The 25,903-nt window shown below is 31.8% G+C and overlaps 1 protein-coding gene across 1 annotated transcript in view; it reads left to right on the top strand.

Moving 5' to 3' along the window:
• Window positions 1-1,838: 1,838 nt before the first annotated feature.
• The window catches only part of LOC139481457 (glycogen [starch] synthase-like), a 34,652-nt gene continuing 10,587 nt past the window's right edge, over window positions 1,839-25,903 (top strand). The window contains exons 1-9 of the mRNA XM_071264812.1: window positions 1,839-2,090; window positions 9,638-9,819; window positions 10,637-10,828; window positions 12,211-12,402; window positions 15,693-15,837; window positions 17,196-17,313; window positions 20,795-20,915; window positions 21,693-21,859; window positions 24,745-24,823. Of these exons, the coding sequence (XP_071120913.1) occupies window positions 1,943-2,090; window positions 9,638-9,819; window positions 10,637-10,828; window positions 12,211-12,402; window positions 15,693-15,837; window positions 17,196-17,313; window positions 20,795-20,915; window positions 21,693-21,859; window positions 24,745-24,823 (1,344 nt within the window). The 5' untranslated portion in view covers window positions 1,839-1,942. The remainder of the gene's footprint in view (window positions 2,091-9,637; window positions 9,820-10,636; window positions 10,829-12,210; window positions 12,403-15,692; window positions 15,838-17,195; window positions 17,314-20,794; window positions 20,916-21,692; window positions 21,860-24,744; window positions 24,824-25,903) is intronic.

Raw genomic sequence — 25,903 nt, 5'->3', positions numbered from 1 at the left:
AATATCTAAATCGTCCAAATATAATAATGTTTAAGAAAATTATGAATTTAAATAAAAAAATCTAAATTGAGAAAGCTGTATACTTTCATTAGATTTATAAATTTCCATGTGTGCCCTCCTGGCTATAACTACTATCAGTATAATTGTAAATAGTGTACATATTTTGCTCAGAGGCGGATTTAGGGGGGGGCGGGGGGCCCGGCCGCCCCCCTTTTTGGTAAAACATTTGGTTGCTTATATAGGGAATCACTGAAACGTGACTGGAGTGGGCCCCCTCTTAGGTCAGTCAGTGGGCCCCCACTTATAAAAATTTCTGGATCCGCCACTGTTGCTCTGTGTATTCATGTATTTATAGATATAGGAAGATGTGGTGTGAGTGCCAATGAGACAACTCTCCATACAAATAACAATTTAAAAAGTAAACCATTATAGGTTAAAGTACGGCCTTCAACACGGAGCCTTAGCTCACACCGAACAACAAGCTATAAAGGGCCCCCAAATTACTAGTGTAAAACCATTCAAACGGGAAAACCAACGGTCTAATCTATATAAACAAAACGAGAAACGTCTGTATTATTGATGTCATGTAGTGTCTGTATACCATTGTAATTGCAAAGGTTTGACAGAATAAAGATATATATGAAAGATTCAGCGGAAATATGTCTCACCTGCGATTGCTGCTGTCAGTGTAAATGTTTAATTTTGAACTCTGTCCATTTATCAGTAAAATACATATTTTTTTAATCGAGCTTTTCAAGTCTTCAAATGATAATTCTTAAACTTCAAGATCTTTTTATTTCAAGTTACTATTTGAAATAAGATCATGAGAATAATATGTTCGTTTTATCAAGGATTTGTATAGTAAGATTTTACTATACAAATCCTTGGTTTTATCTATTTTATGGTCCATAAAGATGAATTGAAACGGAAAAGAAGATTAAAAGAAGCTGATAGGATGGTTTGCAAATTGAATTGGTCTTACACGGAAAATACTGGGTACCCAGAGCAGGGTATACGACCTGATTGGAGGAAACAGTATGCACATAACAATTTGATTCAAATATGTTCAATTAATGCATGTTATAATCTGTTTTTTTGAACTTTTTTTGTTGTTGTTTATTCATAAGTTATAGCAAGAAGTCTTCTGATTTGTATACTTGACTAAGGTATACTTATTTAAAGAACTATCATCAATTTAAAGGTACCTGTATTGCTTTTGTCAAGCTTTTTCGTTCCTTTATCTGGGACAAAACATAATATACAATTATATAATTTGTATTTTTACTTTGTACTGGGACTATAATAGTCCCAGCTTTTTACAAATTAGTGCAATTTGTATGAAAAAGTGCTTGTCAAATATTGCCTTTTAATAATTCTTTTGTTATTTTTTTTTTATTTTGTGGGAATTATGATAAACGTATCTTTCACAAATTTTGCAGGGATTTTTTAATTTTTTTTAAATCATTGGTCAGAAATCAATATATTTTCTTTTTCTTCTTCTTCTTTTTTTTTTGGGGGGGGGGGGGGGGGGAAATCTTATGCATTTTTATTTTTTTTTTAAACTGGGACTATTGTACTAGTTAGTATAGTCCCAGTTTTAAACATTTTTTTTTATCTTATTTGTTTTTCTTTCTCTCAAATTTTTGCTTTTCGGAAATTTTGAAAGCTAACTAAAACACTTAAACATTTTCGTTAATGTATAATATTTCCGGATATAAGGTAGGGGCTTAATTGCGTTTTACGTTAATCATTCGATAGTGTTTATTGAATTTTGCGCTCAACTTAGATAATCCGAACATGTCCGGATCTTTATGTCAACGCCGAAGTCTGTTCAACATTTATATTTTAACCTTGACCTGTTAGATGCTGCTGGTTACTTGTTCCGTTTTTCCGTTGATTCTATACTTGTGGTGAAACAGCAGGACACTTTGACTTTTGCAGAATGGCACAAATGAAACGGAGAAACAGTTTTTATCGCTCTTTCAAAAATGTTGAGCCTGATATGGATGAGTTTGAAATGGACAGAGGAGAAACGGCAGCTGTGCAGAATAAATGGGTTTTCGAAATTGCATGGGAAGTTGCAAATAAAGGTTCGTTCGTCATCTTGCATGATCGCTGCCTGACCTACAAGTGTACAAGTGAAAATTGCCAAATATTTTTCATCTATTTTGTTTTTTGCACAACAAACTGCGCTGGGATATCTATTACGAAACATATACATGTATGAATTTACAAGTCAAATGAATTAGATGTCATATATGCATGTCAGATACAGGTAGGGGGGGTGGGGGAGGGTTTTAGCCTTTATACAGTTTTGTTACTTTTATCAAGGATTTGCATAAATCCTTGATTTTATCATGTGTATACTATCCCATAGTTTTTAAAGCAATGGAGAGCATGCAAAACATATTTGTGTAAGCCTATGTAAATACACCTTATCGCTATTTGTCCACCATTACTGGATATCACACAGGTTCCCGTAAAATTTTGACGCCACAATGGAAAAGTGATTGTTGTATGCATCAAAAGTTTAAGCGGTTGAGTCGGCCGGGATTAGTGATAAGGTGTATTTAAAAAAAAAATGGAGTGATTCCATACACCTTATCGCTATTGCCAGCAGACCCCAGAATCTTTCCCACTTGAACTATTAATGATGTCATAATTTTCTATTGTCATTTGTGGCATCAGATACTTTGTATTATGAGGTTAAAATTTTACGGGAACCTGTGTGATGTCCAGTAAAGGCGGACAAATAGCGATAAGAAGTATTGCCATGGCATTGGACGTTTTGTAATAAAACTCATATTAAACATTTAAACTGTTTCTCTAAAATGGCTATCATTATCGATTTGCACTACCATATATTGATTTTCAAATTTTGTATTTTATCAAAATTATGGTACTAAATGGCTTCATGTTTCAAAATACATGTACAAAATGTAGGTCACTGCCCGGTTATGTGACATGCACATGTACATGTATGTGTGAATTTGTTCCTTAGTCATGTTACAATGTAGTAGAGGACCATACAAATCAATAATTGCTTACCTTGACAGTACATAACACATGTACAATGTGTATATAAAACATGATATACAAATGTACATTGAGCAGAATGAGGCTTTTTATGCCCCACCTACGATAGTAGAGGGGCATTATGTTTTCTGGTCTGTGCCTCCGTTCGTCCGTGCGTCCGTCCGTCTGTGCGTCCGTCCGTTCGCTTCAGGTTAAAGTTTTTGGTCAAGGTAGTTTTTGAAGAAGTTGAAGTTCAATCAACTTGAAACTTAGTACACATGTTCCCCATGATATGATCTTTCTAATTTCAATGCCAAATTATAGTTTTGACCCCAATTTCATGGTCCACTGAACATAGAAAATATTAGTGCGAAGTTCAGGTTAAAGTTTTTGGTCAAGGTAGTTTTTGAAGAAGTTGAAGTCCAATCAACTTGAAACTTAGTACACATGTTCCCCATGATATGATCTTTCTAATTTTAATGCCAAATTATAGTTTTGACCCTAATTTCATGGTCCACTGAACATAGAAAATGATAGTGCGAAGTTCAGGTTAAAGTTTTTGGTCAAGGTAGTTTTTGATGAAGTTAAAGTTACATCAACTTCAAACTTAGTACACATGTTCCCTATGATATGATCTTTCTAATTATAATTCCAAATTATAATTTTGACCCCAATTTCACGGTCCACTGAACATAGAAAATGATAGTGCAAGTGGGGCATCCATGTACTATGGACACATTCTTGTTATGATCTATTCTTATTGTGTGCTAGTGCCGTAGTGGTTAATAGATATAGAAACATGATTAAGACCTATGATAAGTGGAAAGATATCCAGAGAAGGCCCAATTTTGTCTACATGTATTTGGCCATTCCTTGGCAGGTCCAATTCAATCCTGTATTTAGGTATATCAAATAAACTTGTCTGTTCTTTTAACTAAAAGGCACACATACATGTACATATACATGCATATAAATATTTACCAGATTCAAGGTTAACAATTACATTATAAATGTATATATATTCCTTACAAGGAAATGACATTGGACAAGTAATTTTTAAGAAATTCCTGAAAAGTCATTATATCCATTTTCAAAATACAGGGGTTAAAAAATCCACTAGCCCGACGCCCGGGACTAGATCATTTACGCCTCGGGCAATTAAAATGTGTAATCCGATATGCCCGAGAGACTAGTAACAAAAAATTCTCGATGTTTCCAAATTTGAAAATAGAAAGTGAAAAATCCCTTCATCACTATTCTATGTTAGCCATTTTCAATCAATTAAGTCATCAAGGATTCAAGGAATACGAACTGGTTTGTACAGGTCCTGTTGTACATATTTTTAAAAATAGAATAACTCTGGCATGTCTGGGTGGCCTGGTATCATGTGTTGATTGCAATTCTCGTACTTTAAATATCGATTTCTCATACCATTGCTTGGGATATTGTACATTGCTTATCGTGCCGGGATTTTCAATTAACGTAATTTGGGGGTATGATGTATTGATTGGTATTGACCTGTCTTGTTGCACAGCTCTTGAGCACGAAACCATGCAACAAAATATTTCTTAATATTTTAGTACGGGAACCGCAGGAAATTTGTCAGTTTCAAAACGAAAAACAGTAGATGAAGGGAGTAAAGAGGCTGAAAATTCATCCCCCAAAAATGCAAAATACGACAGGGAAAAGCCGCGGAAAAAATAATAATAGTGTCCAGGACAGCAGGGCTGTCAAGTCTTTAGTGCGAGACTCACACATGTTCATGCTTATTTGGCGGCATTTTCCTTTAATCTATTGTTTTTTCTCTTTGATCTTTACAATTTGGCCAAAAAATCATGCATTCACTTCCTGAAAAGTTGGCAGAACTGAGATACAATGATTCCCCTGGCAAGGTTGGCTGTTGCTGATGAAAAAAAACAGACAATGCTCTGTGAATATTGCCGTTAGTTGCCCCAAGCACGCCAATAAATAGTCTGCTTTGAATGTGGGAACAACTTAGTTAGGTTAAGCACCAAAAGAATAAATAACAGATCAACAAAAAATATTAAATACAGTGTATAATGTCTCCTTCAAAACAAAGGACACCCACTTTGTATTATGCAGCAAACTCTTGATTTTTAAGGCATACTAGGGCTAGCTGGTCAGTTTTGATGGACTAGCAGTTCTTCCAACAGGGCTAGTAAAATTCTGCTGCCAATAAGTCCTGGGCTAGTTAGCTGTAACAATATTTTTTAACCCCTGAAATATAACGAAATCTCTCTAAAATATAAAAAAGAAGATGTGGTATAAATTGCCAATGAAACAACTCCCCAAAAGATACCAAATGACATAGAAATTAACACCATAGCCTACATGTACATGTAGGTCACTGTATGGCCTTCACCAATGAGCAAAGCCCATACATTTGTACCTCATAGTCAGCTATTCATACTATTCAAGACCCCAAAATCTAAAACAATTCAAACGAGAAGACAAACGACTTAATTAAAGTTAAAAAAATGAACATAAAACAAATATGTAACACAGCCTAAACATGTTAAACTACAACCTCTGAATAACAGGCTCCTGATTTGGGATAGGCACATACATACATAATGTTGCGGGGTTAAACTTGTAGGCCAGATCCCAACCCTCCCCTAACCTGAAACAATGGTGTAACAGAACAACATAAAACATGTAAGAACAATCTATAAAAATCAGTTGAAAAAGGTTTAACTCTTCAGATGGATACAAGTAGAAATACATATATAACAAATTAAAAATCACAGTGTGAACATGACCTGATATTTGTACACCCCAACAACAAAATGACACTAAGTACATATCTCATGACTGTATTTTAAAGCCGTTATCCTGTGCTCTGAAAACAAAAAAATACTGAAAATGGTTTTGTTTTGTGTGAAAGAAGATAGATATATTTTATAAACATGATAAAAAGATCTGATCCAAAAGTTTTAATAGCATCTACATATTGTACATATAATTTTAGTATAGTTTTCATTTTAGTAATGTTTGATTTGGATTGAATTGTTTTATTGTTTACCATGTTTACTATGATCCTGATTTTGTCATGTAAATGTACATGTATGTTGTTCACATTTTCAGAAGTCATACTGTAGTATGACTAGAGGACTCCATTAATAAATCTCCAATGTGTTAACATCCCTAGTTTATCATGTTTATATTCTGGTAGTGGTTTATTTTTTTTTATTTTTTATTTTTGGTATCATTTTTTCTCTGTGTGTTATGATTATAGGGTTTCATTTGCTGTTTTAGGAAAAGAACTTTTAACAGAGCTCGTAACATGATCTTAAAATTGCTGCTAATTCAAAAGAAATAGTGTTAAAGTGTGTACATCATTTTCACAAATATTTTTTTTACATGTACATGCAATGATGTTAACATCATCAGTTTTAGCTACAACATTTATATTTGACAGCGATGTAAATCATGTCAGGTAGACAACCTGATATTAAATTATAGCTTTATCTTTTATTTACATGACCAAGATTTAAATATTGACATACATTTAAAATATATACTGATATAGGTCACTGAACTTTTTTTCAAGACAGTTATATTATTTAACAATTGTTTACAGATTTTGTATATAGGAAATCATTCTTTTATATTGAAGAATTTTAAAAACATAGGTATACATGGAAATTTGAAATTAATTTTCGGGGAAATTACATGTTCAATTGACCTCTACACTTTCATTGCCATATAGTTATATTTCAAATTGGATGCTGTTTTTAAAAGTGTATAACCATGATAACTGCTTTGAAAATGTTTAAACAAAATATTGTAACATGTATCATAATTTTTTTTAAATGATTAAGGCATTAAGCACATTTATCAAAAAAAACAACATATATATAAGTACATGTACTTAGATGTAAAATTCTCAGACATTTATCTTTTTTTTGTTAAGTATTCTTTCTTTTTTTATATGTCATGTTCATGATGTTTGTAAAAAAAAATGCAACTAAAGCAGATATTATAAACATGTTCATGGTGTTAAACATTCATACTCATTAAAGTTCTCAATGTACTCATTGTACTGTGTATGAAATAGTGTGTCTTGATAGTGGATTGTACATGATCATAATGATTAATTTGTGTACAAATGTAGTATATATAATTTATGAATTATAGCTATATAGATTAAAAGAAAAGAATAAAATGACAAGAATAAAAAAAATATGAAATTTTAGTTGGTAAAAAAATAATTACAACAGAAAAAAGTGATGTTTATCAAAACAGACAGAACAATTAATGATTGACAAAAGAGGGACGAAAGATACCAAAGGGACAGTCAAACTCATAAATCTAAAACAAACTGACAATAGTTACATTTTGTTTTGTACATGTATTCTGACATTTTCCCCTATACTGAATAGCTGAATCAGCAATTGTATAAAACACATTTTGTTTACTACTTTTATCATGTTTATTATGTAGTGTTTTAAGTGAATTAAGTATAGTGTCTTGAGTGTATTAAGATGTTAAGTAAGTAGGAAATGCCACAAATATAAGATAGGGTAATCATGATAATAGATGGCACTTACTGTTTAACTTCCACCAGATTATCTTATAATCTTAAAAAATGGGGAAAAAAATGTTGATTAATATATTTGAACAAAAGTCCTCACTTTTCATAAAACTGAAATACTCTAGAGAATTTTATACTTTTCAATGTTAAAGCTAAAAAATACATATTATGTCTGTAAACAATTCTTAACAAAGTTATAGCTATATAGTCTTCAGGAATATTTTGTATAAAAAAAAAACCGTTAGTAAAACTTCTGATTCAGCTAATTTAAAAGTTATGGAAAATATCAAAATAAATGTATGCATTCATTGCTAATTTTCGTCTTATGTCAAGTATCTCATGCTAAGCAGAAAAGAGGGATTTCTTTTATGAATGTTCACAAGTACCAGTACAAAGGTTGTGTCATAATCAAGGTCAGAATCCCTAGCTTAAAGTATAATTTAACATTTGTTGACACTGGCCCTGCATGCCTTAGATTCATGCATGTCTTTGAATTTTATCAACTCTATATATACTAGCTACATGTACAAAATGATGTATAAACATGGTAAAGCTAGAAGTTAATCGTCATTGCTTTTTGTGAATGCTTGCTTTATTAGAAGGTGTTATATGGTATGATAGACAAGGTTAAGATTAAAATCTCAATGTGCAACTGTGAAGGTGAGGGTGGATCAGTCCAGTTTACAAACTTAGTTAAGCAATTTGAACTAACTTTATGTCCTGAGTTCATAGTTTGAGGGCTTAATAAGTTCATCAGTGATACTTTGCATGATTATGAACAGAAAATAACTCAAAAAGCAATCTGAAATATCCACCTTGAGTTATTGTCCTTTGGTTTTTCGTTGTCTACGAATATAGTCCCTAATGTGAACAGTGTATAACTTGAATTTTTAATTTGATACACTTTCCCAATTTATTTTCTTGATATTTAATGCATGGAATAATAAGTAGAGGAATGAAATTACATGTTAAAAAAATGGGTGCTGTCAGAATTTTATGTTAAGTAGTGATTTGATTTAGTTCAAAAAGGTAAAATTCTATTACGTCTGAAGCTGTCAAACTGAATTTTAGACCCCCTTTACACAGAATTGTCAATATTTTGAGTTAGAGCTGGTAGAAGTTTCTATAATTTTGATTTTATTTGTCCCACTAGTAGTACACTACACTGTAAAAATCTTTTTGAGAAACAGCAGGTGCGATTTTTTTATTTGAATTTATTGTCTGAAAGAAATGCACTACAAAATAATTGTGTTCTCGGGCCATACAGTATATCTGTATGATGTTACAGCCCATAGGTGCATCATGTACATGTTCACATATCTTCAATCATCAATATGTTCCCACCCTGTATCACAAGTACAGTTTTGAGATCAATGAAGATTTTTTAAGATTGTTAATATTATCTTTTGATGACAAGTGAAATCTAAATGATTGAAATTCACAAAGTTATATCCATTTGGAGTAATTCCTGGGTTTCCATTGAAAGTTTTCCCCAGACACTGCTTTATATAGGCTAAAGAGGATTATTCAGCACATGTTCAGTGGATTACAACTAGAAGGTTTGTCATGAGCAGTTGGTATCTCTTACTTGAAAGTCAAGGCTCCTTTAATGATCTAATGATCTATAAGTTGCAATCCTTAGGTTCATGTTAACATATACATAACACATTTTGTTGTTCACCTCTACTTAAAGGTGAAGGTTATAATCTGTAACATAAAGGTGAAGGTTATAAGCTTGATTTAATGTTGAAGACCCTGTGTTGTTCTCTAATGTCAGAGCCAGGTCAATTGTCAAAATTACTGAATCTTCATGTTTATTGCAATTCTTCTGCCAAGAATATAGGTCTCTACATAATGTAATTCCTAAACCTTTGGGACCATAACCTCCAAAATCAATCCCAAGCTTCCTTTTGTAATATTTACAACATATATACTGTGACCTTCTGCTGTTGTTTTTTTCTATGGTCGGGTTGTTGTCTCTTTGGCACATTCCCCATTTCCATTCTCAATTTTATTGATATATATGTATCGAAAATGTACAAATAATCTATCTTTTTTTGGTTTCAGTTGGTGGTATATACACTGTGATTAAATCCAAAGCACCAGTCACTGTTGAAGAGTTAGGTGAACAGTACTGTTTGTTAGGACCATACAACGAGTCATGTGTCAGGACAGAAGTAGAATTACTAGAACCTCATCATTACGTATACAGACAGACCATACAGCAGATGAGAGATTGTGGAATCAAGGTTTAATTTTTTTTTTAAATATTATATTTCATTACATGTATTATTATCATCAAACACAAGGATGAATCATGTCTCACTTGATTTAGATTTAGACTGATATGTTTTATTGTGAGACTGATAAATCACTTATTCTTTCATAACTAAAAAAGGGGGGGGGGAAATTAACCAAGGGAGCAATGGGGAAAAAATAATTTGCCATGTTTCCAGTTTTTAAGAATTTGTCTATGGATTAGCTGTATTACTTAATATAATAACTAAAACTAATATATATACAATGATATATATCTGCACTTAAAATTTTTACATGGTTTTTTATAATTCCTTTTTTTTAAATTGGCAAACCTTGATTGATATAACTATGTACCCTACATGTTAGATCTGCTGAGATATGCAGAATAGCTAGATGTTCGCTTGTCATGTTTTGAAATTTTGTCTGATTTTTCAAAATCTTCCAGATGGTTTTATCCATTTGAATGCCTTTAAAAAATTTTGCCCATTGACCCACATTTTTCTTTTTATAAATCTTTTGCATGTATAATTATAAGCCATTTGTTAAATCCTATAAAATCTTATATATTTTTTAATTTGTCAGTTTTAAAGCTATAAAAAATCAGGAGAACATTTTCCCGCCAAAATTTATATGGCTAATATCTGGAAAACAAGCACATTAGCCTCTATATATTTTTTGCTTTTTTGATTCCTTAATTAATCCCCTATGATGGCTATCAATATATACTAGTTTTATAAAAAGCTATTTATTTTGAAGCTGAGTTAAGCGAACTTCCTTAATTCTCATTGTATTTTACTATTGATTTAGGTATATTTTGGACGTTGGTTGATTGATGGCTACCCAAAAGTCATTTTATTTGATATTGGATCAGCAGCCTGGAAACTTGACGAGTTTAAACATGAATTATGGGAGAAAGCTAATATTGGTATACCATGGCATGATAGAGAATCAAATGATGCTGTTATATTTGGTGCTTTAGTAGCATGGTTTCTTGGAGAGGTATATATGTGATCTGTGTACAAAAATTGTACTAAAAAAATGTATTCATTAATTATTTTCTATTTTTATACGACCGCAAAAATTTGGTCGTTTATTGGTATCACGTTGTTGTCGTCGTTGTCGTCAATGTCGTATGAAGACGAATTGTAACCGGATAATTAATAACTTTTGAATAAGTATAAAGAAATCAATAAAATTTTACCACAATGTTTACAACCACAAAAGGAAGCTTGGGATTGATTTTGGGGGTTATGGTGCCAAAGGTTTAGGAATTACATTATGTAGGGGCCCAAAGGGACCAAAAACAGCATGTATCTTATTTAAGGACAAAAAGTTGTGTATTATTATTTCAATTTTTCTGAAATTGTACCACAATGTTTAATACCATAAGTAGAAGGTTTGGATTTTTTTAAAGGGGTTATTGGGCAAATAGTCTAGGAATTAAGGGCCAAAAAGGGGCCAACCAACTATTTTTCTAGTTTCAAGACAATAACTTGTGTGTAACTGTATGGATCTCTCTGACATTGTACCACACATTTCCATATAGCACAGGGAAGGCTGGGATTCAGTTTGGGGGTAATTTTCTCGAATATGTAGGAATAAGGGGCCAAAAAGAAGCATTTTTCTAGTTTGCAGACAATAATTTGTGTTTAAGTGCATGGATCTCTATAAATTTTAAGAAAAAGGTTCAATACCACTGAAGGAAAGTTGGGATTAATTTTGGGGGTTATTGTCCCAATAGTTTAGGAATTAGGGGCCAAAAAGGGGGCCCAAAATGATAATTTTTGTAGTTTTCAAACAATAACTTATGTTTAAGTGTACAATATATGAATATCTCTGAAATTAAACCACAAGCTTCCATATACCATGAAGGGATGGTTAGTATTGACTTTGGAGGGTTATGGCTCAAAATGTTCGACTTCTGCGGTCGTATAAAGCTGTGCCCTGCGGAGCACCTGGATTTTAAATATCCCCATAAAAAATATTATTATTTCAAACAGGAAATATTAAATAAATCTTGATAAACATTATCTTAATATAAGGAAATTTTCCATACTTAAATATGTGATGAATTGAAACTGTTAAAATCAATATAGCCATATGTTTTAAAGAACCCAGCTCTTCTTATTTTAATACAGTAGCGGATCCAGGGGGGTTCCGGGGGTTGGAAACCCCCTTTTTTTTTGCCGATCAATGCATTTGAATTGGAACATATAGTTGGACCCCCCCCCCCCCCTTTACTCTGGGTTGGGAACCCCCCCTTTTTAAAATGGCTGGATCCGCCACTGTAATAGTATATATATACACAGGAACTTTGGTCATTTCATTTTCCTTAATATCATTCTGTGTCTGCTTTATATTTTATAATTACTTTTTTTTAGTTTAGAAAGAATCTATCAGATGAAGGAAAACCACTGATGATCACCCATTTCCATGAATGGTTGGCAGGGGTTGGTTTGATATATCTGAGAACAAGAAAAGTAGATTGTGCAACAATATTCACAACCCATGCAACCTTACTAGGCAGATACTTGTGTGCATCATCAGCAGATTTCTACAACAAATTAGAAACAGTAAGAGTTTTTTTAACCTGCATGCTAGGTATAAAGCCAATTAAGATGATGCCTTTTTTGAGAAACAACTTATCAGATAAAAACATTATGAAACAGAACAAAAAGCTTTTAAAATGGTGTTGATACATTTTGTTAATATATAGATCTGTATGTGCATGAGGAAATTGCTTCTTCAGACAAATCAGATATTTTTCTAGTTATCTTTCCTAGTTACCATGTTTTGTTATAATTGAACTCAGAAATTAAATCCTGATTCCTAGATCATAATTATAATGAACAAAAAATATTTATTGTTTCCGATTAAAGGCTCTTGAAGGGCAACATGATCCTGACATTATATAAATGAATACATATTTAAATTGCATATTTTGTTTACAAGACAGGACCAAACCCATAAAATGATTTACACTTACCACTGTAGCTATATACTAACTAAACATTTCATCTAATATAATTGTCCCCCGCGCAACACGTTGCAGGGGACATGGAAATACTGGGTGTCCGTCCGTCCAGAAATGGAAACATTAATTATATGGAAAATTGCATGGTTAACGTTCTCATGTGCACAATTCTCATCAGATTTTTATGAAACTTATATCATAGGTTTATATTAGCAATGTCTTGGACGAGTTTGGAAATCTGTGCGATCAATTATTTTTATGCCCCACCTACGATAGTAGAGGGGCATTATGTTTTCTGGTCTGTGCGTCCGTTCGTTCGTTCGTCTGTTCGTTCGTTCGTCCGTCTGTCTCGCTTCAGGTTAAAGTTTTTGGTCAAGGTAGTTTTTGATGAAGTTGAAGACCAATCGACTTCAAACTTAGTATACATGTTCCCTATGATATGATCTTTCTAATTTTAATGCCAAATTAGAGGGTTTTATCCCAGTTTCACGGTCCACTGAACATAGAAAATGATAGTGCGAGTGGGGCATTCGTGTACTGAGGACACATTCTTGTTAAAAGAGTTATGCCCTAAGAAACATTTAGTTATATGGAAAATTGCATTGTTAGTGCTCTCATGTGTACAATTCTTGCCAGATTTTTATAAAACTTATATCATAGGTTTATATCAGCAATGTCTTGGACGAGTTGGAAAATCAGTGCTGATCAATTCTTTTTAAAAGAGTTATGCCCCTTAGAAACATTAATTATATGGATAGTTGCATCGTTAGCACTCTTAAGTGTACAATTCTTCCCAGATTTTTATAAAACTTTTATTATAGGTTTATTTCAGCAATTTCTTGGATGAGTTTGAATATCAGTGCCGATCAATTACTTTTAAGAGTTATGTCCCTTGGAAATATTGATTTATATGGAAAATTGCATTGTTATCACTATCATGTGTACAATTCTTTCCAGAATTTTATGAAACTTATATCATAGGTTTATATCAGCAATGTCTTTGACACTTTCAAAAATAAGTTCTGATCAAATTTTTTTAACGAGTTATGTCCCGAGTTAGAAAACTTGGAAAAATTAATTTTAACAGAAATCACTTGCATTTGCTCTGAAGCCTTTATTTTTCTAAGATATTTATAAATTATTTTAAAGAACCCCCTCAAAATTTTTTTTTAATTTCATTGCCCTGATACCTTTGATAGATAAAATATGTGCAACAAGGGGGACATTAGAACACGATTTTCCATCATATAAATTTTGCATCATTGATATATTAAGAAAACTTGTATTGTAAAAAAAAAGAAATGTGAACATCTTTGTTATGTCCCTGCCATCAATGGAGGTTAAGTGTCATAAAGTGTAATCCTTGTCCGTTTGTCTGTCCCTACGTAGGTCCCAAAATTGGTTTCCATTTGCCTCAAGCAAATGTTATGAAACTTATACACAGTGCTCATTACCACAAAACACAGATCAAGTATGAATTTGGGTGTTACCGTTCTCAAGTTATGCCCTTTATTATGTTATATGCATGCAAACAGGGGCATTATCTGTGTCCGATGGGCACATTCTTCATTTATTAGTCCCCTACAGATGAAGACTTTAGGTTTGTCCTCTGGCTGTCTGTCTGTCCATCTGTCAGTTCGGCAAATCATTTTTTCCATACTTTTTTCATCATGCTTGAAGATATTGATTTGATATTTGGTGTATTGTTTTATCATGGCAAGTTACAGGTCACGTTTGATTTTCACGATTTTAGCTTTTCTCCTTGTTCAGTTAAAGCCCTTTCCCTAGAATTAAATTTTTGATGAAATACTTATTAATTAGTAGATTTCTGTTCAAAAGGAAATAACTCATTTTTTAATTTTCCCTAGAATTATATTTTCGATGAAATACTTATTCATTACAAGATTTCTGTTCAAAGGGAAATAACTCATTTTTTAAAAGATTTGTAAAAGAAATTGTATTAAGATAAATGACATTTTGCATTTTTTTTCCTTTTCTTTAGTAAATTGTTTGAAGAATTTAGTGGTATGTTTTAAACCAGTAGGGGACTATGTATTGCCATTCAATACTCACAAAATGCTTGTTTTATTATGAGTTTATTGTTTAAATCTGGTTTGAAATTGCTCATTGAGTTCATCTATCATCACTTTGTTGTATTTTTGATAAATCCTGCATTTTTGTGCTCCACCTAGGGGCATAATGAGGTGGGCATTATGTTTTTCAGTCTGTTCGTTCATTCGTTGGTCCATCTGTCCTTCTGTCCCAATTCAGGTTAATGTTTTAGGTCACTTCAGGTTAAAGTTTTTGGTCAAGGTAGTTTTTGATGAAGTTGAAGTCCAATCAACTCGAATCTTAGTGCACATGTTTCCTATGATATGATCTTTCTAACTTTAATGCCAGATTAGAGTTTTGACCCCAATTTCACGGTCCAAAGAAAATGAAAGTGCAAGTGGGAAATCCATGAACTATGGACACATTCTTGTTTTATCATATTTTGTTTTTAAAATTTAAGAGACATTTGCTCTTATCAATATCTTGGATTAGTTTGGTTATAACAAACTGGAATATTTTTAGCCTCTGAAAAGTACATGCATTTTTATTTATTAACAGATCATGAATGTTCATTGATTCTTTGTTCATGTCAAAAGAATTACATGATATATTAAAGTCTTATATATTTTAACCATAGTGAATGCTCTGTCTTAGATATTAACAAACTTATATACATGTAGTTATATTTCTTCTATATTCTAGTATAAACTAAAATCAAGAATATTTTCCAATATTTGTTTTTGAAATTAAAATGTCTGTCTAAGCCATTGTGTTAGATAAATACCTGATTATCCTGGACTTTCAATTAAGTGTATAGAGATTTGTTCATCTTTTCAGTTCAGCCTCGATAAGGAAGCTGGTGACCGACAGATTTACCACCGTTACTGTATAGAAAGAAGTGCTGTCCATTGTGCACATGTGTTTTCAACTGTGTCTGATATCACTGGTGTAGAGGCTGAACATTTACTCAAACGTAAACCAGGTAAAATTCAATTAAGCATGCATTAAATAATTTTTACAAATTGTTAAAAACATGTATTTCAAGGAAGGGACAATGTTGAACACTGTATACATGTACCTCCTTTAGATGTTTTCTCTCGTGTTGTTTGGTTGCCATCTCATTAAATTATATCTATAATCTCCTTCAATTTATACTTCATTTCAATGCAAGAATGCACTGAACTATAAATATATATGTAGGACTCAAATCTATGGCAAATATGACATCACAAACGCCAAACAAATCATAAATCTATGGCAGCTTTTTGTTTTCCAAATCTATGGCAAATTTTGAAATTGCGTAATTGTCTGGGGAAAGTAGTAAACTATAGCGTCAAAATTAAATAACGTCATATTACCCGGGACTCAATAAGTTTTACAAACAAATACACAGGGAAACTCTCCGCTTTCCCTCTTAATGGTTAACAGGAAGATGTGGCCTTTTATTCAGAGGAGTGACAATATGTGCTGTACCGTCCAAATCGCACGATAAAATTCGCTGTTTTAGAAGCGAATATTGCAGGAAAGGAGTTATATTCAATATAATGTCTTCGGCTGGCAAAGATATCAAGTGAGAGATGAAATCACAGGATACAACCTTGACTTAAATCAGTATCAGTTAGAAAAAGATCTTTTAACGCCCAAATAAATGTTATGTAATAATGGACTTAGAAAATTCACTCAAATATTCAGTTTTCCACACTTTTTTTTCGTCATGCTTGAAGATATTGATTTGATATTTGGTATATAGTTTTATCATGACAAGTTATAGACCAAGTTTGAATTTTGTTTCGGTTTGATGATTTTTTTGCAGGATTATGGTCCTTGGACTTAAAAAATTCACTTAAATTATCAGTTTTCCGCACTTTTTGTTGTCATGCTTGAAGATATTGACTTGATATTTGTTATATAGTTTACACCATAAACAAGTTATAGATCAAGTTAGCATTTTGTTCCAGTACAATTAATTTTTAACCGGTAGGGGACTATGTATTGCCATGCAATACTCTCAGAATGCTTGTTTGTTTTTATTTTTAGACATTTTCAATTGCTTGAATATGAATTTCTTCAGAATTTTGCAGTATGGTTCAATGAACGTTTTCAAAACTGATGTTTACTATTTCTCAATCTGGTATAAATACATAAATATAGATCAATTTAAAGATAAGAAGATGTGGTATGATTGCCTATGCTACAATTCTCCACCAAAGACCAATTGATGTAGAAGTAAAGATCTATTGGTTACTGTATGCATAACATGGAGCCTTCTTTTATTGTTATTTTGATGCAAGTAAATTTATCTTATCAAGGAATGTATCTTTTTAACACTTTCATTTACAGATGTTATTGTGCCAAATGGGTTAAATGTAATCAAGTTTAGTGCTATACACGAATTCCAGAATTTGCATGCTGTAGCCAAAGAAAAAATCCACGATTTTGTTAGAGGCCATTTTCATGGGTAATATATATGAGATATTTGTTTAAATGTTTGTTTTACAAATTCATTTCAATGGAAATTATTGAGCACAACATAAAATATAAAAGAATTATTGAGTCTCTCATTGACATCTGTTTATCATTCTATATCCAGTGCTTGTTCACAAAAAAGTTCATGGTTAACATGGCTTGGGAGGATACACTTTTCATATAGCATATTAAATTTTACAAACACCATCACGAGTTGGTTGACCGTTATGGAATAACCATTTCACAAATGATATCGGATATGTTCCTTACGTTCTAACTACAATCCCTTTCATGAATGTGACCTACTGATCAATTAGACTATTTAATGGATTTGTTATCACATAAGAACACGATGGGTGCCACATGTGGACCAGGATCTGCTTACCCTTCCCGAGCACCTGCGATCACCCCTATTCTTTTGGTGGGGTTTGTGTTGTTCATTCTTTAGTTTTCTATGTTGTGTCATGTGTGCTGTATTTTGGTTGTCTTTTTTCATTTTTAGCCATGGCGTGTCAGTTTGTTTTAGATTTATGAGTTTGACTGTCCCTTTGGTATCTTTCATCCCTCTTTTGCATATCTCTCCAGTCTTGCACCTAGTTTTACCATGTGCTTGACATTGGAAAAGTTTTACTCTTTAATACTCAATTTCACAGTATGCCTCTCAATGGTCAATTTCACACATTATATTAAAGTTTTAAGCACTGTAGAACTCGAGCCTTGTACACTTTTGTCATTAAAAAGAATCCACTGTATAAACTTGTCTTTTGAGTTTCTGGAACCCTTATATAATTCAAAGGCTTAGGATATATTTTGTTATTATGGAAAAAGAAAACATTCAGGTTATGTGGCATATCAAGAATAGGAAATTAGGCAATAGTAATTGTATAATAAACCTTAATGGTATATTCTAAAAATAAATGTTGATATACCAGTATTCTGAATAATTTTTGGGGAAAACTCTTCATACATCTTCATTTATTGTGGATTAAATGTCATATTCTATTCTGATAAGGCCAAAAAAAAAAATTGGTGTGTTTCTTGTTGCATGCCCCAAAAAATTAGGGTTGGTAGCAGACATGGGGTAATTGAAATATGTAACTGTAATTGACTGTAATTAATTACAATTTATCATGTAATTGAATGTAATGTGTAATTGAGCATTTTTTTCAATTACATGTAATTGAATGTAATTAATTACATAGCCAAAATTGCCTGTAATTGACAATTACTTTTCAATTACAAGTCAATTACATTTGAAATTTTGGATCAAAAGATTAAATCTTGTGTTTTCTCAAAAAATTATTAAAAGCAATAATCTTAACAAATGTTGTAAGCTGACAAAGAAAAGCCTTCACAGTATACTTTCTGTATTAACACAACCATGGTAGATTCTTCATTTTGTATTGAATGATAAAAAAAATGTAGACACATGCCATAATTTTAAAAGAAACCACTAGGAAGTCACTGTCTTGACCTTAATTAGTAGATTTAGATAGATATTTTAAGACATTGATTTAACATAATTAACTTTATTCAAGGACTTAAATAACCAATAAATATAACCTCTGGCTATTTGTTTTATTACAAACTATATAATGACTGTTTTTATAACAGTTATGTTAAACAGATATAAGGCTAATTAGAGAGAGATAAATATACCCCTAGGGCCTATAGGTACATGTTTAAATTCTTGAAGGGATAATGCATATGACAAAATCTCACTTGCAAAATTTGTTCACTATATATATGAATGTTGAAAGAAAACATTTTATCAGATTTAAAAATGAGCTCCAAGAGTGTACTGGAACATTTTACTGTTCCTGATGACTTCCAAAATGGAAATACTTTCAAAGGAAAATGTATGCATTGTGGCACCCTCATTAGTGGAAGTTATAAAGTTACATCCAACTTTGTTACACATATGAAGGTAATACTATATAAGAATTTTAAAAATTAATAAATTCATAATGCTTCTTTTTCATTTCTAATCAGATTTCATTTATCTTATATCCTCTAATAGCTTACATTTAAATTTGGAAAATATTTTGTTTATTAAATTAATTAGTTGTGATTAAAACTAAAGTTTATTTTTGTTTTAAGAAGTCAGATTTCTAAATCACTTATTTAAGATAAATAATTTGAATAAGCTGGGATAAAAATGAAAATCATTTCAAAAAATAAAAAATAGTGCTCTTTTTTTGTATCATTTACAATCAAATAAATTTAAATAAATGTAAAATTTCAATAGGTAAATTAAAACAATTTAATATTTTCAAGATATTAAATAAGGCCTTTTGTAATTTTCAGAGAAAACACAGAGATTTGTACATTCTGCATTCTGAGAATAAAGAAATTCAACCAACATTGACACAATGCATAAAAAAAAGTGTAAAATATTCACCGTCTGATCCAAAACAGTTAGAAATGACAAATGCTCTTATAATGTTCATAGCTGGGGATCTTTTACCACTCTCTATTTCTGTAAGTTCAGAAATGGATGATTACTTGTCAGATAATTGTATTGATATGTCAAAAGACCCTCTTTTGTATTGGCATAGTAACTGTCAACGTTTACCACATCTAGCTAAGTTAGCAGTGCAATATTTAGCTATTCCAGCCACATCTGCACCAGTTGAACGCTTATTTAGCACTGCTGGAAAAACATTAGGCCGGAAAGGTGCAGACTGGCTGATGGAACATTTGAAAAGCTGATGATGGTCAAATGTAATGGGAAAATGCTTAAATAAGTTATATGACACAATACAAAAATGTATATACTAGTTGAACACTGTCTAATTGTTATAACTATAGAGCAATGTATAATACTTATGTACATATCATAGAATAAATGCATGTTTTCAATGTTTTATCTTAAATTTCCTTTCAAATGTAATTGAAGTAATTAATTACATTTGCCAAGTAATTGGAATGTAATTAATTACATTGGTAAAAAAAGTCAAATGTAATGTGTAATTTAATTGAAGATTTTGTAATTGTAATTGAATGTAATTAACTACTTTCAAATGTAATTGACCCCATGTCTGGTTGGTAGGTAGGTATTTTTTTTTTTTTTTTTTTACTGGCCTGCTTCGGTTGTTTTTTGTGTATTTTTTTAATCCAAAGACATGATACTGATTGAATATATCAATAAAGGTGGTAGAATTAGAAAATGGGGCTATTATACGTTTTTTCTCTTTCCTGTGTGGACACTCATCGATTGTTATTGATAACACACTTTGACTGATGGCCATAGCAGAAGCCATGCCGTTGTTTGACTTCAATCTGTATCACACAAATGCTTACTGTATTAAAATTTTATTTGAAATCAAACGTTTAAAAGATGCCATTCAAAGGCTATACTAAACAAAAACCGTTTCCGGAAAAAAACGAAAAAAATCCGGAAAAATTTTTTTTGGCCTAAAGGGTTTTGTCATCCGTTTTATATTGACATTAGTTGGTGTTGTTTTTTTCAGGCATTATGATTTCGATTTAGATAAGACATTATACCTGTTTAGTGCAGGTAGATATGAGTTTACAAATAAAGGTGCGGATATGTTCATAGAAGGTCTTGCCAGACTTAATTACTTTCTTCAGGTAAGACATTAATATTAACAGAAATATTGCAGTTTACTTTTTAAGGTGTCAGATGAATTTTGATAATATTACTAAAAAATATGTGGAAGTTATTGTACAGTAATTAAACAATATTTATCCTGCCACTCAGCCTGTCTTCTAGACAAATACAGGTTGACAGATAACGTGAAGCGATAAACGTATAGTAGATGTTTATTGTCTCCTGTTATCTTGCCTCTGTTGTGAGCTAACGGTTATATCAAATTACTGTTTACATCACAGTTCAATTTACAAAATGATTTAGGTTCCTCATTGCAGTCCGCATTAAAAGTCATGTTGATTTCATTCATAACAAATTTAACTGTTGGGAAGTTAAAGTGTAAATGTTAAATTGCAGGAAATAACAAAATTTGTACATTTTAAGCTACACTGTAGGAAAATTTGAAATGTATTTGTACTTTCTACGAAACAGGAGAAAAGCTCGGCGAAATACATTTTATATTTTCCTACAATGTATGGGTGTTGTCTACATAATTTAGATACAAAAAATTCTACCAATATACAATTAAACATTTACAAATTCATCTTGTAAATTTTGTACTTTCATCATGCCCTTGTGATTACATTACCAAGTAAAGTAGGGATTTTTAAAATAAAGTCTCAACTTCTTTGATCTTAGGGCTGTGTTTATTTCTATATCTGGCTAAAACAAGCCTTTATAAAATGGTTTGAATCAAGCTTACAAACATCTTTGAGAAAATTAACGTAAATCAATTATTCATTTGTACCTTTTTTCAGCAAGCGAACAGTGAAACAACAGTTATAGCATTTTTAATATTCCCTACACGGACAAACAATTTCAATGTTGAATCTTTACGAGGACAAGCAATAGCTAAATCCCTGAAAGACACTGTACATCAGGTGCAGGGGCAGATTGGAAAAAGATTATTTGAGATCTGTTTACGGTAACTATAAGTCAGATGTATAAATTTTAATAACAAATGTTAATGTATAAGAAATAGATAAAAAGATATGTTGGGTATACATTGTCGTTCATGATACAGTAACTAAGCAACACAAGTTAATATAAAAAGATTTGATATGATTGCCAATGAGACAACTATCCATCAAAACCAAATGATGTAGCTATAGATGTTAGTAATTATAGGTTACTTTACAAGCAGAACCAAACACAATGGAAGTCCCAACTATGTACTGGCTTCCGAAGCTGCACAAAAAACCTTACAAATATAGATTTATTTCATCTTCCAGCCATTGTTCAACTACTAAATTGTCTGTTTTACTTACTAGTACACTTGGTACAATAAAAAACCTGATAATAAATTGTTCAAATAAGGCCTTTGAAAATAGTGGAATTAATTACTTTTGGAGTGTCAAAAACTCGTTGGAAGTACTTGATAAATTGCATGCATATATTGGTGATTTTGAATCTGTTCAAAGTTTTGATTTTTCTACCCTATATACCACTTTGCCTCATATTCTTATTAAGAAAAAATTCACATCCCTAATTAACTGGGCATTTAAAAAGTCGGAATGCGAGTACATATGTTCAAACTCTTTTAGATCATTTTTTAGTAGCAATAAACAAAAGAACTATGTCAATTGGACATGCTTTGATACTATTTATGCACTTGAATTTTTACTTGATAACATTTTTGTTCGCTTTGGAGATTCCGTATATCGTCAAGTTATTGGAATTCCAATGGGGACTAACTGTGCACCACTTATTGCGGACCTGTTTTTGTATTGTTATGAGTTACAATTTATGACTAAAATTAGCAAAGACCCATCAAAACAACATTTGATACAAAAATTTAACAATACTTTTAGATATTTGGATGATATATTGGCTCTAAATAATGACGACTTCAGTATGTATACTAAAGAAATTTATCCTGTAGAACTTACTTTAAATAAAGCTAATGATAACAATGACCACTGCCCTTTCCTCGATCTTGATATCTATATCATAAACGGGAAGCTTAATACAAAAATTTATGATAAAAGAGATGATTTTTCATTTCCTATTGTTAATTATCCATTTTTAGATGGTGACGTTCCCTTGTCACCATCTTATGGTGTTTATATATCTCAACTTGTACGATTCGCTCGTGTATGTAACAATGTATTAGATTTTAGCGAGAGAAATTTATGTATTACTGAAAAATTATTACACCAGGGTTTTCCATATCACAAACTGGTCAAAACATTTACTAAATTTTATCACCGGTATAAGGAAATAATTCGTAAATATAACTCAACATGCAGACATCTTATACGTTCAGGTATTTCACATCCAAAATTTTATGGAAATATTCTTTATAAAGCACAAAAATGTCAGTATTCTCCTCAGAAACTAACAAAACCTTTAAATAGACTTATTAAAAGGGGATATAGTTACGATACTGTTGTCAGGTCATTAAAGATTGCATATTTTGGCTTTAACATTGATTCACTGATAGGGTCTTTGCATCGGAACTAAACACATTTATTTCTAAAAAAACAGTTGTTGGCATGACACGGGTTATGTTCTTCTCATATATTTTATGATAGTATGATACTAAACCCCTAACGGGAGGGATTGTACCTGATTTTCATATGATGAAGACATAATCTTTCAATCAGTTTAATTGAGGTCTGGAGCTGGCATGTCAGTTAACTGCTAGTAGTCTGTTGTTATTTATGTATTATTGTCATTTTATTTATTTTCTTTTGTTACATCTTTTGACATCAGACTCGGACTTCTCTTGCACTGAATTTTAATGTGCGTATTGTTATTCTTTTACTTTTCTACATTGGCTAGAGGTATAGGGGGAGGGTTGAGATCTCATAAACATGTTTAACCCCGCCGCAATTTTGCGCCTGTCCCAAGTCAGGAGCCTCTGGCCTTTGTTAGTCTTGTATGATTTTAATTTTTAGTTTCTTGTGTATAATTCGGAGTTTAGTATGACGTCCATTATCACTGTACTATTATGCATATTTTAGGGGCCAGCTGAAGGACACCTACGGGTGCGGGAATTCTCGCTACATTGAAGACCCATTGGTTGCCTTCGGCTGTTGTTTGCTCTATGGTCGGGTGGTTGTCGCTTTGACATATTCACCATTTCCTTTCTCAATTTTACTATAACAATAGACCTTCAACAATGAGCAAAATCCATACAATATAGTAAACTATAATAGGCTCTGACCTGACTAAATGTTAAGCAATTCAAACGAGAAAACCAACGCCGTGATTTATGTATAGAATAAAATGAAATACAATTACAATAGACAGCAACTTACGACAACCATTGAATTACAGGCTCCTGACTTGGGACAGGCATATATATGACAACCATTGAATTACAAGCTCCTGACTTAGGACAGGCATATATACGACAGCCATTGAATTATAGGCTCCTGACTTAGGACAGGCATATATACGACAACCATTGAATTACAGGCTCCTAACTTAGGACAGGCATATATAGAATGTAGCGATGTTAAACATATTTGCCAGCACTCAACGCTCTCTTTAAACTTGGATAGTCCTGTAACAGCACAACACAAAAAATTGCTTGACCTTAAGTTGGTCATCCATTAATCACGGGTGCTTGCCTTATTTGATTAAATTGATATTCTTTTTTTTATAAGATATTTCAAAATTAATACCTCAAAATTTATGAAAAGTAGTTATCTTTGAAATGTAACCAGAAGGTTTTCAGATATCATAGCATAAAAGGTCAAACAAGAAATGGAATAACTCATTGTATGTTGAAAAGTTTTCTTTTTTGTAATTTCCAATTTTTTGTGCAAGCTTAAACTTTTGTCTTTTGTATATTTTGTTCAGGGGAACAATCCCTAAAGGAGAAGATATATTGTTACAAGAAGATTTAGTTAAGCTAAAAAGATGTATATATGGATCTCAGGTAATGTACCATCCAAACATGAGATACAGGACTCAGTATTACTTTGTAAATTCATCTACTAATCTTCAATTTTACAGTCATATACTTAAAAAGGGAGAAAACAAAAATTGATGGTTTAAAAATAATCTTTTTCTGCAACATTGAAAAATTATTTCAAGAAAATATTTCAACTTTTTATCAAACCAGTACTCATGTGAGAACAGTTATTTTGATAAATGTTACAAAAGTATGTTAAGTATGAAGTTGACGCAGCAGAGGTCAAACTAACAAGCATCAGATGACTAAATGATAATTGGTAAAAGGGAAAATATAGTAAATATAAATATTACAAACCTACATTACTGTGGAGTCATTAATTTTTGTGGGTACCGATTTTCATCAATTAGAAAACATTGTATTTTTCGTTGATATTTTATTTCATGGCTTTAGTAACAAAAGGCTGCATAAAAGCCTAAAAAAAAAGTGTACCTCCTACAATATTTAAATTTGTGTACCCACATAATCCATTAAGGGCTGTTCCAGAAAATACTATGTCCCCCCCCAGGGACGGCACTTTTTTTATAACCCCCACAACCCACAGAAATAAAAGTAAATAAGAACAACACTCCCGTTGTATTTTGGTATTTCAAATACAACCACCCACATAAAATTAAAAAAGAATTTTCTTTCCTGGGGGGGGGGATATAGTATTTTCTGGACCAGCCCTAAAAAGGGTATCCCACAAATTATAATGAATTCACAGTAAGTGAAAAATCTAATGTTTTGCAGTCATTTATGCAAATATAAAATTAGTAATGTTATACAAATGGCTCAAGGATTGAAAGCGACATTCATACAGATTTATTTTGTTTGTATTAGTCATTAATTGCAAGGTTCAGAAATAGAAATATAAAGAATACACTACAAATCAGTAGAGAATTTATAAACTCTTCACTTAAGATTGTGGCTTTTTACAAGCCTGTAAAGCAATTTTTCTTTGAAAATCAAACACAGGTATTATTGGTGTGAAACTTTATTGACTTTAAAATAAATTTGTCACCATACTTGTTTGTACTGTTTAAATCGTTAAGGGATGTGCCA

The sequence above is a fragment of the Mytilus edulis genome, chromosome 7, assembly GCF_963676685.1.
Source record: "Mytilus edulis chromosome 7, xbMytEdul2.2, whole genome shotgun sequence".
In the NCBI taxonomy this organism is placed as follows: Eukaryota; Metazoa; Mollusca; class Bivalvia; order Mytilida; family Mytilidae; genus Mytilus; species Mytilus edulis.
This window is presented reverse-complemented; position numbering and strand designations above follow the sequence as displayed.